The following is a 15,624-nucleotide window of genomic DNA, read 5'->3' on the forward strand; positions in this document are numbered from 1 at the left end:
CTTTATAGTTTACCCTTTATACTGTTGCACAACATACCAGTCCGATCTTTTCTCAGTTTCTTAGTCATCCATAGTTCATTTTATTTTTATACTATTTGGATTATTGTTGCTTGAAAATAAGATGAGGGGGGGGGTCGTATGTTTGTCAATGTGTTTTCGAATATTAATCATTTTTTGTTTGGAAAAAAATAGAAAAAACGGTGGGAACAAATAATATATTCTCAGTGAATTCTATATATTTATATGGAAACAAATTCTGAATTATTTATTCTACATTAGTTGTCGAAAGTTCGATCTGTCGTAGGATTATTGGCTAAACGAAGAATTATATTGTATAATCTAAACAAAATAATCAGTTAAACATATTCAAACGAAACCCTAATAAAAATTATACGACCAGAGTAGTCAGATTTACTGTTCAGAACTTGATTTTTTAGGATTTTAACCTGGAAACGTTGGGACAAAATTTTCAAAGCAAAAGTTTGACGTTCAAAATATTGAACGGGAAAAAGAATATTGTTAAAATCCGGTAAGGAAAACTCACGGCCAATGATTTACGAGATTGGAACAAACCGAACTCACGAATTTCTACAATAAATCCTATGGAAAATCCTATGGAAACTCCTGATGTTGCTTCTATTCTATTCTTTTTCTTTTTTTTCTTTTTTATTTTTTCTCTCTCTCTCTCTCTCTCTCTCTATTCCTATCTTTTCTTTTCGTTTAGTAATGTTCTTTAACATTTGATTCATCAGTTTATTTTCTATCATGCATTTTACGAGTCGTTCAAAACTGGCGAACAAATTTCTCGTGCCTTCCAGATATATTTTTTAATTTCTCACATTTGAAAACGAGAACGATTTATTTATTTCGATATTACAATTTCGAAATATTAGATTAAACGGTGGTAATTATGGGATTCCTACAGATTGTGAATTGTTTATTTACTGTATTTAATATCGAATAAGGTTGCAGAAATGATCGAACAATGTCGAAACTGTGTTCAACCGAACGGTTTAAATAATTATCGAGTATATTAGTCGAGTGCGCGACACAGTTAGACCCTAACGTATCTCACGTTACAGAAAGTAGTCTTAAAACAAAAAACAAAAAAAGACCCGAAAAATGGAGTCAACCGAATTATCGAGAATTTCAAAGACGATAACCAACAAACATTCGTTTCAAATAGGAGCAGATTTTATCTTATACGTTTTGCGTCGAGTTTTAAGGGACAACGAGATTAGATTATTGAATTACAGATACAAAAAATGCAACACAGAATATTCATCGTTGAGTAATCTTTATCTATGCATTGTTAAATTTGATAACAAACATTGGGGAAGTAACGAATACCATGGCGAATTTATCGTTAAAATCGAACCAAGTGACAGACCAATAGCATTGCAAATTTATAAACAAGAAAAATTATTCGAAACCGAAATGTTCATGTATTTGATAGCATTGGAAAAGATGTATCGTTTGACTGGGGAAAGATTAGCACCGAAATTGATTTATTGTTCTAACAATACAAAAACATTGGTCATGGATAGTTTAAGTTTTCATGGGTATCGTATGATGGATCGTCGGAATGGTTTGCCCAAGGATTATTGCAATTTAGTTATGAGAAAATTAGCCATTTTTCATGCAGCATCCGTGGCCGTTTGCGAAAAGGTAATTTCGAGTTGAATTCATTTGATATTCACGATAAACACTTGTCCTTAACAATTGATGTAAACATCGATTCTAATATTGTGTCGTTTATTAGTTACGAATCGATCATGGATATATCGATACACATATATATCGTTGAATTTATTTTCTAGAATCCGGAATGGCCTACCATGTTGCACGGTGGAATACTCGCCAATCCTTTGGACAGTTTTTTAAGATTATGCGAAAACAGCATATACAATGTAAGTCGTGAGATACGTGCATGGGGTCAAGAATATTCTATTACGGCAGATAAAATAGACAAATTTGTTAGTGAAATAAGAACGAAAGTAAAGAAAATTTACGATTACGATTTCGACGAATTTTGCGTTATCAATCATGGTGATTTGTGTATTGATAATGTCTTGTTCTCTCATTTCTTCAACACTGACCAACCAAGCGACGTTTTATTCGTATGACTTTTTTGTTTTTTTTTTTTTTCTTTCCTTTTTTTTTCCTTCGTTATCATTATTAATTTTGGATCATTCAATTGTAGGTAGATTTTCAAAGATCCTGTTACACCTCACCGGCCATAGATTTAATTCATTTTTTCAACACCTGTCCGGAAATAGAATTCAAGTACAAGAAGGAGTATCATTTTTTGTCAAATTATTTAAACATTCTTACATATGCCATGGGGGTTTTTCATTGCAATACCAGACCACCGACATTGGCTGAAATAGAAAAGGCTATGGAAAAAAGACGACTTTATATAATTATAGTTGGATTGGTGTTGTATCCGCGTATGGTGGTTAGGCATAACAATCATGAGAGTTGGGAACATGTGTTGGGTACTTTAAATGGTGATACTGAATTGGACGTTTTCAAAGAACCACTTGCGGTCGAATCTATTCGTAGGTTTATCAAATTTATGGAACTTAAAGGTATTTTGGATTGATTAGTGATCATCGTAATTTATCAGGTAATTCATTCGTGATATATAGATATATGTATTTTTGAATAAAACTAAAGCACAGATATGGTCTATCAAAATTCTTAAACATATTTAAATAACAAATTCATTTCTTAAAATAATATCACATTAGAATTATATAAGTCCTATAATTGTCTAAATAATCTCAACAATTCTGTTCATATTTAAAACGAAAAGAAAATCGTTTAAGACATTTTAAGATCGTATAACTGTCCCTCATTCCATTAATTATTATCTTTAACAATAAAACAGATAACATTACTGATATTTTGATATTTGAAATAGTCGAACAAGAAGGAATATTTATTCACGTGACAATAAAAGTTAGGACGCAGAGTAGAGAAAGGAAAACATGAGATGACATTTTTATGAGAAAACCAAGATCATTGGGGGAGTCATTTACAGATCTGGTTGGCAAGATAAAGGTTGGCAGAAAAAGAAGAAGAAGAAGAAGAAGAAGAAGAGGAAAATGGTCGAAATGGTAAAAGACACGTAAACGAAGGCGCATACAATTACGTTAACCGACCGGTAGCAATTGATTTATTATAGGACAGTAAGAGTAAGAGAGTGAGAGTGTGTGAGAGAAAGAGAGAGATCACTGGTCAAAATGTATTTTTCTTCTTCCAAAAACTAGATTTGGTAACCTAGATCTGCGTAGAATGAAATTGTTGTGGCAAGTGACTCCTCGGTAGGAGGGTTACCCATTCCCATATACCCTAAACGTCAGAAAATACCTAACGAATGAAGTTAACTTTTTAACCGATAGAAAAACGACACTAAAACCCAAACGTAAGATCTTAGATTTCGATCTTTCCATGGAAAAACTTACCATTCGTTCTACGACCATTAAATTCTTCTTCTTCTTCTTCATTTCTTTTCTTTTCACTTTTCACCATCAACCAACAGGATGACGCCAAGAAGAAGAAGAAGAAGAGGAAGTCAGGGTGGTATAGGGTGGTGGTGGTGGTGGTGCTGGTGGTGGTTGGTTTTCCTCCATACCATTTCATTTTTCTACCCATTGACTATTTTATTTCTTTTTATACATATATGAATACACACGGATCATCTGTTTTCTTGAACGTTAACGTTAAAGGAGTTAGCCAATAGGATGAGTGGGTACTACCAGTGTCAGAAAATATTCAGTAAATCACGTTAATAGAACACAATAGGTGAATTTGCTTCTCCGCACGAGATTACTGTCTAAATAACGAATTGGTAGAGGAAAGAGGGTGGGAATGAAAACGAGAACTTCGAGAGAGGAGGGGGTGGGAACGGTGTGACGTTAGATTCGAACAAATGAAAAATAATCGAATGCTGTGTTGCAACCTATTGTCATAAGCGTGCACCTAAACTGATCGAACGAACGAATAATAAAAAAAAAAAAAAGGGAAAGAAATGAATTTGTTGGTTCGTGTGGACTATTGTTAAGAATATTTAGGTCATCAGGTTGCCCTCGTCATTCTGTTGAAAATTCCAGTAGCTTCTAGCCCCATTTGTCACGAATGAAGTGCACCAGAATGGGGCAACCAAAAAGTAGCAAGTTAGGTGAGGATGGGAAAGGGAGGAGAGGAAGAAGAAACGCAGGGAGTGGGTTTGTTCTTTCCATATTTTATCCCACCTTTCAAATATTTCCCTTTTTTCCTTCTTTTTCTCTCATTTTTCTCTTTTTTTTCTTCTTCTTCCTTGATATTCGAGAATATATTAAATTTTTAAATGCATAATCGCGTGTAGGTTTGGTTAAATCGTTTTTGACTCGGATTTATTTTCTTCGTTGATTGGATATATTTTATTTTATTGTTTTATTAATTTATTTTCCTTTTTGTTTTCTTTTTTTTGTTTTTTGTGTGAAAGATATCGTGGTATCTATTGTACCTTTAATTTTAGATAATTATTTTTTACAGTCTGTATGTGTGAGTCATTTTTCTTTTATATATTATAAAAAGAAAGAAAATATCATTGATACTAATATATTATCAAGAAAAACATAGATAATTGTAAATATATATATATATAAAAAATATGCAAATCTCGCGTATATATGCATTCGTTGTTAGAAACTGCATAAACGTATGTTTATGCAGCAAAGGGGATAAAAAAAGGACGACGACTTTTGAAAAAAAAAGAGAAAAAGGAAAAAGATTTCTTAAGATTGTTATATCGTGAAGGGGGTGGGTATAAAGTAAAAAAAAATTAATCCTACGATTTTTCATATCTTAGAAACTTGTAATATTTCCGACTAAACTTATCCGTCAACGTCCTACGCGACGAATGACGTTCTTTTGTTGTTCAAATTCAAAAGAGGATGGATAAATTTGGAAGTACAGAATTTTTTTTAAATGATTCGTATATATATATGTGTGCGTGTTGATTAATATGCTTAACAAATCGTTTCAAAGATGTGTTGAATATATCACACACACATATATATATATATATATAAAAATATATATTTATATTTCATTTCCTTTTCTTTTCTTTTCTTTCTTTTCTTTTCTTTTCTTTTCTTTTCCTTTTTATTCTTCTTTTCAAAAGAAAAGATTTTTGACACAAGGATGGTCAAAATGGTTTGACATTATTGGGTTACGAGTTGTGAGGTTTAGAGTTAAAAAGAAAAATAAATAAATGCAATCAAGTAAATACTTTTAAGGATTAAATATAATACATTGTTAAAAAAAAAAAAATAAGAAAAAATTCACATAGACGATTTATATTATTATTAATATTATTGGTTTAAAATTATAACATTACGATTATTGTATTTTTTGAATTTTTATGAAATTGTATTAACGTTTCCCTATGCAGCGATGATTTCGAGGATCAAATTTTCCTGTAATATAAGTAAAGTGTATTAGTATATTAAAAAAATTGTTAATTAATCGATGCAAGTGTCTAATGTTGTCTGAAAGCTTAAAGAATATGATTAATGAACCGTCAATACAATTTCAATGTTTTTGTTGTAATATAGCGTTGTGATTTTATTCCAATTGAAAGATTATTATTATTATCATTTGTAGAATTTGTATAATACGCGTTTTCTAATATAATATTTAATGTTTAAAAAATACCATCGGAAATAATAAAGTTTATTTAAATTTAATATTATTTGTGATAAAATTTTAAACATTATTTTAATAATGTTCTACCATATTTGAAAATCCTGTCAGAGATAACGAATATTATATCAAAGGGTGATTTTTGGGAAGGAATAATAAATGGTATTTAAGATCAATGAGGCAAAGGTAAAGAGGTGTTTATAGTGATTTGCGTTTATGGTGTTTGGAATTCAGTAGCTTCGGGGTAGAGTTTTCGATAGTAGGGATCCCACGACCACCCGAACGAAGACCCGCATCTTGACATCCGCCGGTAGCTATTTAGCAATAATTTACTCCTGTCTATATACACTTACGTTACACGACTACACACACAAATATATATATATATATATACTAAGATATAGTATATACAAAAGAGTGAATGTAAGCCGATGAAATTCAACGTCAAAATGAAAGAACCATAGAGTCAGTGATATTTAAACGTGGAATCTTTCTCAATCCCACGGGTATATTGTTATTTAATGATAATATTCACACACACACACACATATATATATATATACGCGCGCGCACGAGTAAGTTAGGGTGGTAAGAAAAGGAAAAAAAAAAAAAAAAGAAAGAAATCGCGGAGAAAATTCCCTCAGTTGACGTAAATATACCCGTATGTTTCACCATGGGAATTATTCATTATTCGAAAAGAGTGGGGATAATACTACCACGAGTACTATACCTCTCATTCGTTTCCCCTTTCCACCACCTTATCTTTTTTCGAATGATTATCATTTGCTTTTTATTTTTCTTCAACATAGGAATATTGAATTAAATTTTTCACTACGTTGAATTGCTAATAGAAATGTTTCTATAAAAATTAATATGTTTAATTTAACACGATGTAAAAAATAATTGTATTTATTTATAAATCATTATTTTATATTGCATCACACACATAAATAATAATAATAATAATAAGAAAATTATTTGAAAGAGAAGAGGAAATAAAATCAAATGAAATATATTCTACACATTCTTAGGAATGAATTCGTAAGAGTTTATGAAGATTATATTATATATGAGAGATCATGGAAGCCAAACGCGATTATGATCGACAATACGATACAAAGACTGGTGTTATAGGGTTCATGTAAACGTATTGAATCAGGCACGTGTCCTGTCGTTCGTTCGATAACTGATATAGTTGTATCATTGCACGCCACGTGACGTTGCACGTTAACAAACTCGTATTATATATCTTCCCTTCCCTTCCCTGCCCTTCCATTCCCTTCTTCTCTTTCAAGACCCAAAGCCAACTATTTTCATTGATATCTATTTATCTATCTATACTAACTGATGAAGATAGTTTCAAATATATTTAATTCTAATCTCTTGAAGAATTTCATCTCAATATTATTTAGAAATATTTTCTCTTTACTATATTAACAAACAAGTTTATCATTATTTTATAATTTTATCATTCATTTCATTGATATTGAGAAAATATTGCAAATGATTGGATATGTGAATGGTTGTATCCGATTGTTAGATATATTTATTATTTGATAATTGGATCAAGTTAGAAATTGAACAAAAAGAAAAGAAAAGAAAATGTTGATACCATTTAAAGATAGTCTTCTGATGGTGATGGTTCAAGATTGTCCACCAATCGAATATTCCATTAGAAGTTGTCAAAGTTGATCAATGTTGGACAAGTTTCTTCTATACGTTTTCTCGCGAATAAATCCCTTGGGAATATATTTCACGTAGTATACTTTTTCAACATTTCCAGTTTCAACGTTACCGAGAAAACGTTCACAAAGAAAAGATAGGATAAAAATAAAGAAGAAAAAACAAAAGGTAGAAAATAAGAAACAGAAACAGAAGTAGAAATAGGAGTAGAAGTAGTAGAAGAAAAATAAGGAAATAATAAAAACGGGTAGAGAAAAAACTATAAAATAAAAAATAATAAAATAAAAAGAAATACACATAGAGATATATAGAAACTGGTCATCCGAGATCTACAACGAAGGAGAATGTCCAACGTGTACCATAATAGTGTCAATTTATTCTCTTTTCTCATTTTATTTCACTCCCCGTTCCCTGTTTGTTTCTCAGGAAGAGATTTTATTTGCAGCACGCAAGTAACAGCGTACTGGTAAGATAAAGGGATGTTGGATACAAAAGTGGATGGTCCTCGTTTGCACACGTACACGTATATAATACACACTCACGTATACTTAGGAATATATAAAACGATGTGTTTTTGATGTCAGCCTTCTTCTTCTCTTTTTTCAGTTGGAAGAAAAATAACGTAAAAAGAATTTTTACCGAGAAGAAGAAGAAGAAGAAGAAGAAGAAGAACGGTAACAAGCAGGAAAAGAACAAAGAAAAAGAAAGAAAAAACAAAGGGAAAAGAAGAAAAAGAAGGGTCGAAATCGAAATACTCGGACTATAGTCTAACTACTACCGGTGGTAGTTGGTCCGTCTTTTTTCCTTTTTTTTTTTACCAATAAATTACCCCACATACACTCGTTTGAACTGTCTCAACCATTTTGTTTTAGTTGGAATATAATAAAACGAACGAGAAAAAAAGAAAATAAGTTGAAAGGTTGCGTTGAACAATGGAAAGAAGAATGACGAATAACGAATTCATTCGGAAGTAAAGAAGTGTTTCATATATATATATATATGTGTGTGTGTGTGTGTGTGTGTAACAGAGTAGAAATAGTAGTTTCGGATGCCGCAAAGAGACAAATCATTTGGTACAGCAATCTCTGCAAACGCACACTAACTCACTCGTGTCAAAAAGATAGAAAAAGATAGATGATGAAGGGAAGGGAAGGGATGGGAAGGGTCCTAGGTCCTGTATGCGACATTTCACGCACGTGCGTAAAGTTACATGTGTATCGAGTGCAATCGGAGCCTCTCGAATCCCACCGCCAGAAGAAGCAGCACCACCATCACCACCACCAACCCCCGCAACCCCTACAAACAAGGGTGAGAACACGGCAAACTTAGGAAACGTGACATCCGGGCGGCTTTCGACTCGACAATTTTTCTCCCGCTAACTTTTACGCGTGTTTTCTTTTTATGTCTTTTTTTTCTTCACCTTTGCCTTGCCTTTTTTTTGTTCTCTTTCTTTTTAGAATATTAACACGTCATTTATTTATCCTAATAATTTATAGAAAAGTATGGGCAAATATATTTTTGTTTTTTGTTTGTTAAACCATTCCGCGCGAAACCGTGGATTGAAGAAGAAAAGATTGGGAACACTGGTAGGGAATAAATCAAAATAAAAGGGTGGAATAAGGATAGATAGATAGATGGGTTAGTGTTGGACGTGTCCACATGTCCGACGTGGACGTCGACGATGTCATTAAACTCCTCGTTAAACTCCTGGACCGGAGAGTCCCCGGACTCTGAACCAACTCGAAACGTCTGCCACTAAAATGAGAGAAACAACAGAGATAGATGATAAACCTAGAGAAGTCTCTGTCTATGGGGGTCTCCGAGTTAGGGGGATGACGTGGGTGGATTTGGGAAAGGAACTTGGGCGAGGAATTGAGGTGGAGGGGTGGTTGGGGGGTTGGGGGGAATGAGGAAAACGGGACGATACTACTACAGGTACAGGTATAACATATACTAACTACTGGACTCTATACTGAGACATTATATACGGGTTCGGGTTCGTGATTGGTTACATTACCGATATGCGCGTCTCTCCTGTCAACCCCGGGGGTTGCTGGTGCTGTTACAGCAATCGTGGTGAAACCTGGATACCTCCGTCATCTCCCTCAACTGACGAAAACAACCGGTAAATTGTCCCTGGGTACAGGGACCAGGGGGACAGGGGGGTCGCTAGTATTATAGTTTTTTTCTTTTCTCATTTTTGTTTCTTTTTTTTTTTCGATTGGGAAAGAAACATCTATGGGAAATGATTACAACGTAAAGATCTAAGATGATATATATAATAGGGTGAAACAAAAGTTCGTATATATATTTTGGAATATATTAAATATTTGAAAAATAAATCTCCCCATTATATGGGAGTTTTATAAGACAATTTGTAAGCATTTGTAATATTGCAATTGTTCCGATTGGAGGACTACGGTTGATTGAAATCCGTCATACGTACCATTCGCACGTTTACCCAGGGATGACGTAAGGGATGACACGAGACCATCCTGTTGGATGATGAAGGTTTTACCGAACGTGCAAATCGTAAAGGAGGATAGCACGACACGTGACCCACCACCGGTATCCCGCAGTTAAAACAGTACAAAAAAAAAAACATTGGAAGAAGGAAGGAAAAGAGGGTGGGGGTGGGGCTTGAGGGTTGGGGTTACAGAACAGAGACACGCGACTGTTTCTACGGTCTCTCTTACAAATAGGTGGATACTAGTCGAGTGACACGATGAGAAACACGTGTATTCGCTACACGTATGTGTTTACACTTACGTACGTTTTACACTTATGTATACATTTACATACAGACACATATGAATATAGATAGAGTGAGAATCAATGATGCATGTGTATATTCCCGTCGAAGTCGTTAGCATCAACCAAAGGAGCCCGTTATTTTTCTATTAAATTTACCCCCTCCAATCCCTTTCCCTTTCCCTTCTCCCAATCCTAACACCCTCCTCGTAATTCATTTCTCATTTGTTTTGTACTTATTCTTTTTGTTATACGGTTAAACGAGCAAACTGTTAATCGTTCGCGTTAATTGTTCTGTAAAATTGTTCTAAGTTTAATGTCTCGTGATAATTGTTTATTTGATTTTTTTATATATTTCTAAGAAAGAATTATTATTACGTATTTTGATATAAATTTTTTATTTCATTTTTACGATCATTTTTTACTCACGCGAGTTGTTTCACAAAGTTACAAGTTGTTTTAACAGGGGACCCAGGGAGGTGGGCGGAGTCATCGTTTTTTAATTTGTAATTTAATCTCCGATTAATTGGATTTTCTTTTTTATTTTCTGTGTTGCGTGGCGGGTTCTTAAGAAGTACGACCAATAAACACGTTTTTTCTAATTTTCCTATTGCCCTAGTAATAATTCCGACACAAGAAAAAAAAAGAAAAAAGGAAAATATCGAAAGTGTTGGTCATTTCATCCAACAAACGACGTGTTTAATCTCAACAAAATTTTACGACCTAGTTTCAAACGAGAAGCTCTAATTTTTTATCGTAGAAGTAGAAGAAGAAGAAGAAGGAATTTGTTTGTTTAAAAAATAAAAATAAAAGTTGAGGATATAGAATTACTCGTGTGAGAAGGAAGGATTTTTTCTCGTTATCGTTATCCCCCGAAAAAAAAAAAACAGGAAATCTCGATCGTAAAAATTTGATCCGTCGATGATCTTTACTCATATTATCTTCAAAGGTTCACGCTAACGCGAAGCCCGCATATTTCTCAAGAATAATAAAATAAGAGAGAGGGGGGGAAACGCATCTGTGTTAAAGAAAAAAAAAAAAGAAATATCAGAATAAGTATTGATTCCCCGTTTAAACGCGTAATAATGGGTTGTAGAAATCGCAGGTGTAGAAAATTTAATTGGGTTTTTTTTTCCTCTTTAAAAAGGGATCTTAAACGAGATGAACGTTGTAATAAATAATAGTTATCAAAGGAGGGGGCGTATTTGTATAGAAGGTGTGAACTAGTGTTACAATAATCGAGAAGAGGAAAAATAATAATAATAAAAATAAAAAATAAAAAAAAAACTGAAAAAGGAAATGTATAGTAGGTGGACCGAAAAAGAAAAAAAATCAAATAACATAGGTATTGGTAAAAGCAGTATCATTGTACCGGTTGTAAAAACTTGCTTAGGGTCTTTCAACGAGATTCATAATAAGTAACACGACTAGACGAACCTTTTACATCCTGGTTTCTCCTTCTTTTTCTTCATGTTTCACCTGCCCGCGGCAATAACAAGGACCCTCATCGGGAAAAATGCTGGATCCTTTAACAAACTTTTCATCGTACAACAATCCTGTACAAATTTATACCAGATCGAAGAATATAAACGCGGCTTTTCGGTATTTTCAATCTATTTTCGGCGTTTGGAAAGATATTATTATTCGTACGTGACTTTGCAATAACACCTCACCTCCCTCATCCCTTATCCCTCGGCAAAAAAAAGAAAAGAAAGCCCTGCTATAGTCCTGCTACTTTTTATTCGTCGATTTGTTTCCTATAACACACGCGAAACAATTATTATTATTTGTACGATATGAAATATTCTTCAAAAGTTCCGAACCTTGGGTAGAAATTTGTCTTGCCAATTTCCTATAGCGTTTCAAAATATTTCCCCGACGTTTGCGACAATTGATAAAATATTCGAGTTTGCTAATAGAAAACAAAATCTATGCACTAGGATTGATAGGATTTCCGGTGTTAAACCTAGCAAATTCATGAGAGGGAACGTAGAAAAATGTATTTTTATTTCTTATTCATCTATTTTTTTTTTTTTCTTTTTTTTAGAAAGGCTACAGGGGGTCGTAGGTATTTGGTAGATTGGTTCATGCATATACATATATATATTCGTTTATACTTTGTGAAAATGTCGACACGGTGGTGTTAGGCGTCGTCTGGGACACGCGACGAGGCTTACAACACCCTCGCACAATGCGAAAGTTTCGACCTCGTTAAGGGGATCAGCTGCGACCTATTGTACCCGCTAACAAGCACTAAATAGACCAAACGATACAGATAAAGAAACTTATGTTGAAGGAAAAACGCAAGGAAGGACCAACAACAACAACAACAACAAGAAAAAGAGAGAGAGAGAGAGAGAGAGAGAGAGAAAGAAAAAGCAAATAAAAAAATAAAATATCCTAAAAGTGTATCAACAAATGAAAGACTCGTGCCACAAAAAAAGAAAAAGAAAGGTAATAAAGAAACGAGCAAGAAATCCAAAAGCAAAAATTGTGATTGTGTCGTAGGCGTGCACACTTTTCTCGATGCAACCTATCCTTCGAATACAAAATAAAAAATCCAAGAGAGAGAAAGAGAGTGAGAGTGAGAGAGGGATGGAGACAAAAAAAAAAGATATATTCTGTGAGTCGAAGAAAAAAGCTACGGGGTGTCCTCGTAACGGGGTATACAACATGAACGTGTTGAACTACAACTGCAGGGTAGAGAAAACAGGGCCTAGAATTGTTGGTAATAGAACGTTAACGTTAACAGGGCGGTTCGTTCAGTAAGAGTAACGAGCTAAAGAATAAGGTAAAATAGTATTTGAGGGGTGCAAACGTAGGGGGAGGGAGGAGAGTGTTATTAACTCGTCCAACAGATGTCTCACCGCGTGAATCTGGATTTATAAATACCTAATGGGGTAGAGGAGGTGAGGGGGAACCCCTTTTTCTATCTTCGATACTTTTACTTATTCTAGTAATCCAATTGCCGAACAAACCCTCCCCCTTACCCACCCTCTTCCTTCCCTTTCCATAGGATACACAGACGATATTTATTCGATGCACGCGTAATTATGTTCAAGCATTTTCCAAGGGCTTGGTGTTTTTCACGGTGATACTCGAATATTTCAACGATACGTACCATTTTCCCCGATAATGATCACATCCAACAAACGACCTACCCTCTCTCTCTCTCACTCACGGTAATTGACCCCTGTGGGCTCGGTTCTTTTTCAATGCTCGGAGTGGATCGTTCAATTTCTCTCTCTATTTCACTCGAATTTCATTTCCTTTTGTTTTCTGCGTTGATTATTGTAACGAGAATATTGTTATCGGTTAGATTACAATTTATATCTCGGTAGAATATTATTTCGACAAAGAATTCTATACGAATATATATTTTAGAAAATATATATATATAGCGTTTCACGCGGTTAAAGTTTGAATTAGTTTTGAATTAGTTCATCCTGGTTGTTCTTTTTTCTTTTTTTTTTTTTTTGATTGGACCCCCGCCGCTGTGAATGTGAACGATTCCTTATGGCAATTACTTAGGCCTTGATAGAATGACATGCTTTTGCCAAAAAGTTAAGTTTCGTGTTTTAACGTCATCTCGAATGTTTCATTGACATTGTGTAAACTAATTAGCATGGCACGCAGTTATTTTCAGAAAGGTTTACGATCAATGGTATGCTCAGATCATTTCTCTCCAAATAACGTTAATAGTTAACTATTAATAGGTATTTAAGATAATGACTTAAGATTCTTTTTTACAATGATCTTTGTTTCTAAATATGTTGATTTTCTTTACAAGAAATTGTTTGACCATTTGTCTATGACATATGCACACGCGTCCACGTTGTCCGGTTGTAGAAAAAACAATAAAGGAAAACTATTGAAATAAAATAAAAGATTTTGAACAATTGGAGGGAGGATAACACCATTGAAGAGAGAAATAAATATATTAATCCTATTTTTTTGATCCTATTTTTTAAGAAAATTAAAGAAATTTATGAAAAGTATTTTTCTTCAGTTCGTTCAGTTCGGATAACAGAGTATAAGAATAGAAGAAGAAGAAGAAAAAGAATAGAAAAAAAAAAAAAAAGAAAAAACCTTCAGTTAGTGGTCCATTGGCAAGGACAAAGGATGACAACTGCCTTGTAAAAAATACGTTTTTTAATCTATGGTATCCTGTTGCGAGACGCGTTCATATACCTTGAAATTTCGCGTTAGGATTTGTTCCTTGAACTAGCATGTGACCATTTTCCTAAGAAAATCTCTTTTTTTACAAATGACCAATAATACTTTAACTCAAATATATCCTTGTAGAATATTGTCGATTTCTTTAGGAATACTCTGCGGGACAGAAATACGATATAAACTATTGTAAATGTTTTTTTTTTTAAAACGATCGTATTATAATATTTTATTGTCAACCTAATCGATTATCAAACGGCTGTCATCCGTGTGCTTTTACATCTAACTTTGCTCCGATTCATTTATATATATACAAAATTACACGTGGGTGTGCATATTTTTGTGGGGTTTTACAGTGCACCTAGAATCATAATTATAAATTATAAATAATATTTGTCCAGTTAGATAATAATATAAAATAATAAAATATTGTATGTTTAACACACGAGAACACAGACTTTCAATACGATTACAATTTTCATTTAATTACAATACTATAATCCATAATATATTCAATATTATTTTGCAATAAAAATGTGATTTATTTAATCGATTATATTAATCCAATAAACATATTTTATTTACAAAGAAAAACATAACACGACATTGTATAATCGACCATACACGCATTGAAGTCTCCGTAATAATTCCATTATAGTATCGGGGAAACAAATGAATAATTATAAATTTATTTATCAATGAGGTAAAATACCAAAATAAAATTTTTATAATGAATAAATAAATGATAGGAAAAATAGACAAATATCTAAAATGATCAAACCCGTTCCTTTCTAATCCTTTTTTAACAACCGGAACCTATATATATATATAACTATAGTCTTTCTAACACGTCTTAGATTTCGTTTGACGACAAATCCTAGTAGTTAGAAAACGAAACTACGTTCGTGTCGTTAGCTGTTACAGTTTTAAAATTTTCTATTGCATCCTTAGGGTCGTGACACGAGCCACCTTGCACTGGTGTTGTACAGTTACACTTTTCAAAAGATAGACAGAGAAAGCTGAGGGGGGAAGGGCCGGGGGTGGAAGTGGAGGAGAAAGAGGAGGCTTATTTACAACTAAGATCCTCCTGGTAACGTTAGAATCGTACATCAAGTGGGATCATAGTCTAGGAAATGAAATCTTTTCGTTTGAAAATAGAGAGAGAGAGAGGGGAGGGAAGGAAAAAAGAAATGCAATGCCATTGACAAATGGTATCGTTGAAAGTTATTCTCCAAAAGGGATTGTATTAACTGTAAGAAAGTTGATTCCTAAAAATAAATCAATACACCCACGCAATAAACATACAATTTATATATATATATA

The 15,624-nt window shown here is 33.4% G+C and overlaps 1 protein-coding gene across 1 annotated transcript; it reads left to right on the forward strand.

Moving 5' to 3' along the window:
• The first annotated feature begins 1,122 nt into the window (after positions 1-1,122).
• LOC106790570 lies at positions 1,123-2,717 on the forward strand. The gene is made up of 3 exons (XM_014755561.1): positions 1,123-1,668; positions 1,821-2,120; positions 2,204-2,717. The coding sequence occupies exons 1-3, from the start codon at positions 1,123-1,125 to the stop codon at positions 2,603-2,605; spliced, it is 1,248 nt and encodes a 415-aa protein (XP_014611047.1). The 3' UTR covers positions 2,606-2,717.
• Positions 2,718-15,624: the final 12,907 nt, after the last annotated feature.

Source organism: Polistes canadensis, unplaced genomic scaffold (assembly GCF_001313835.1).
Source record: "Polistes canadensis isolate GaletaPanama2010 unplaced genomic scaffold, ASM131383v1 scaffold_248, whole genome shotgun sequence".
Classification (NCBI taxonomy): domain Eukaryota; kingdom Metazoa; phylum Arthropoda; class Insecta; order Hymenoptera; family Vespidae; genus Polistes; species Polistes canadensis.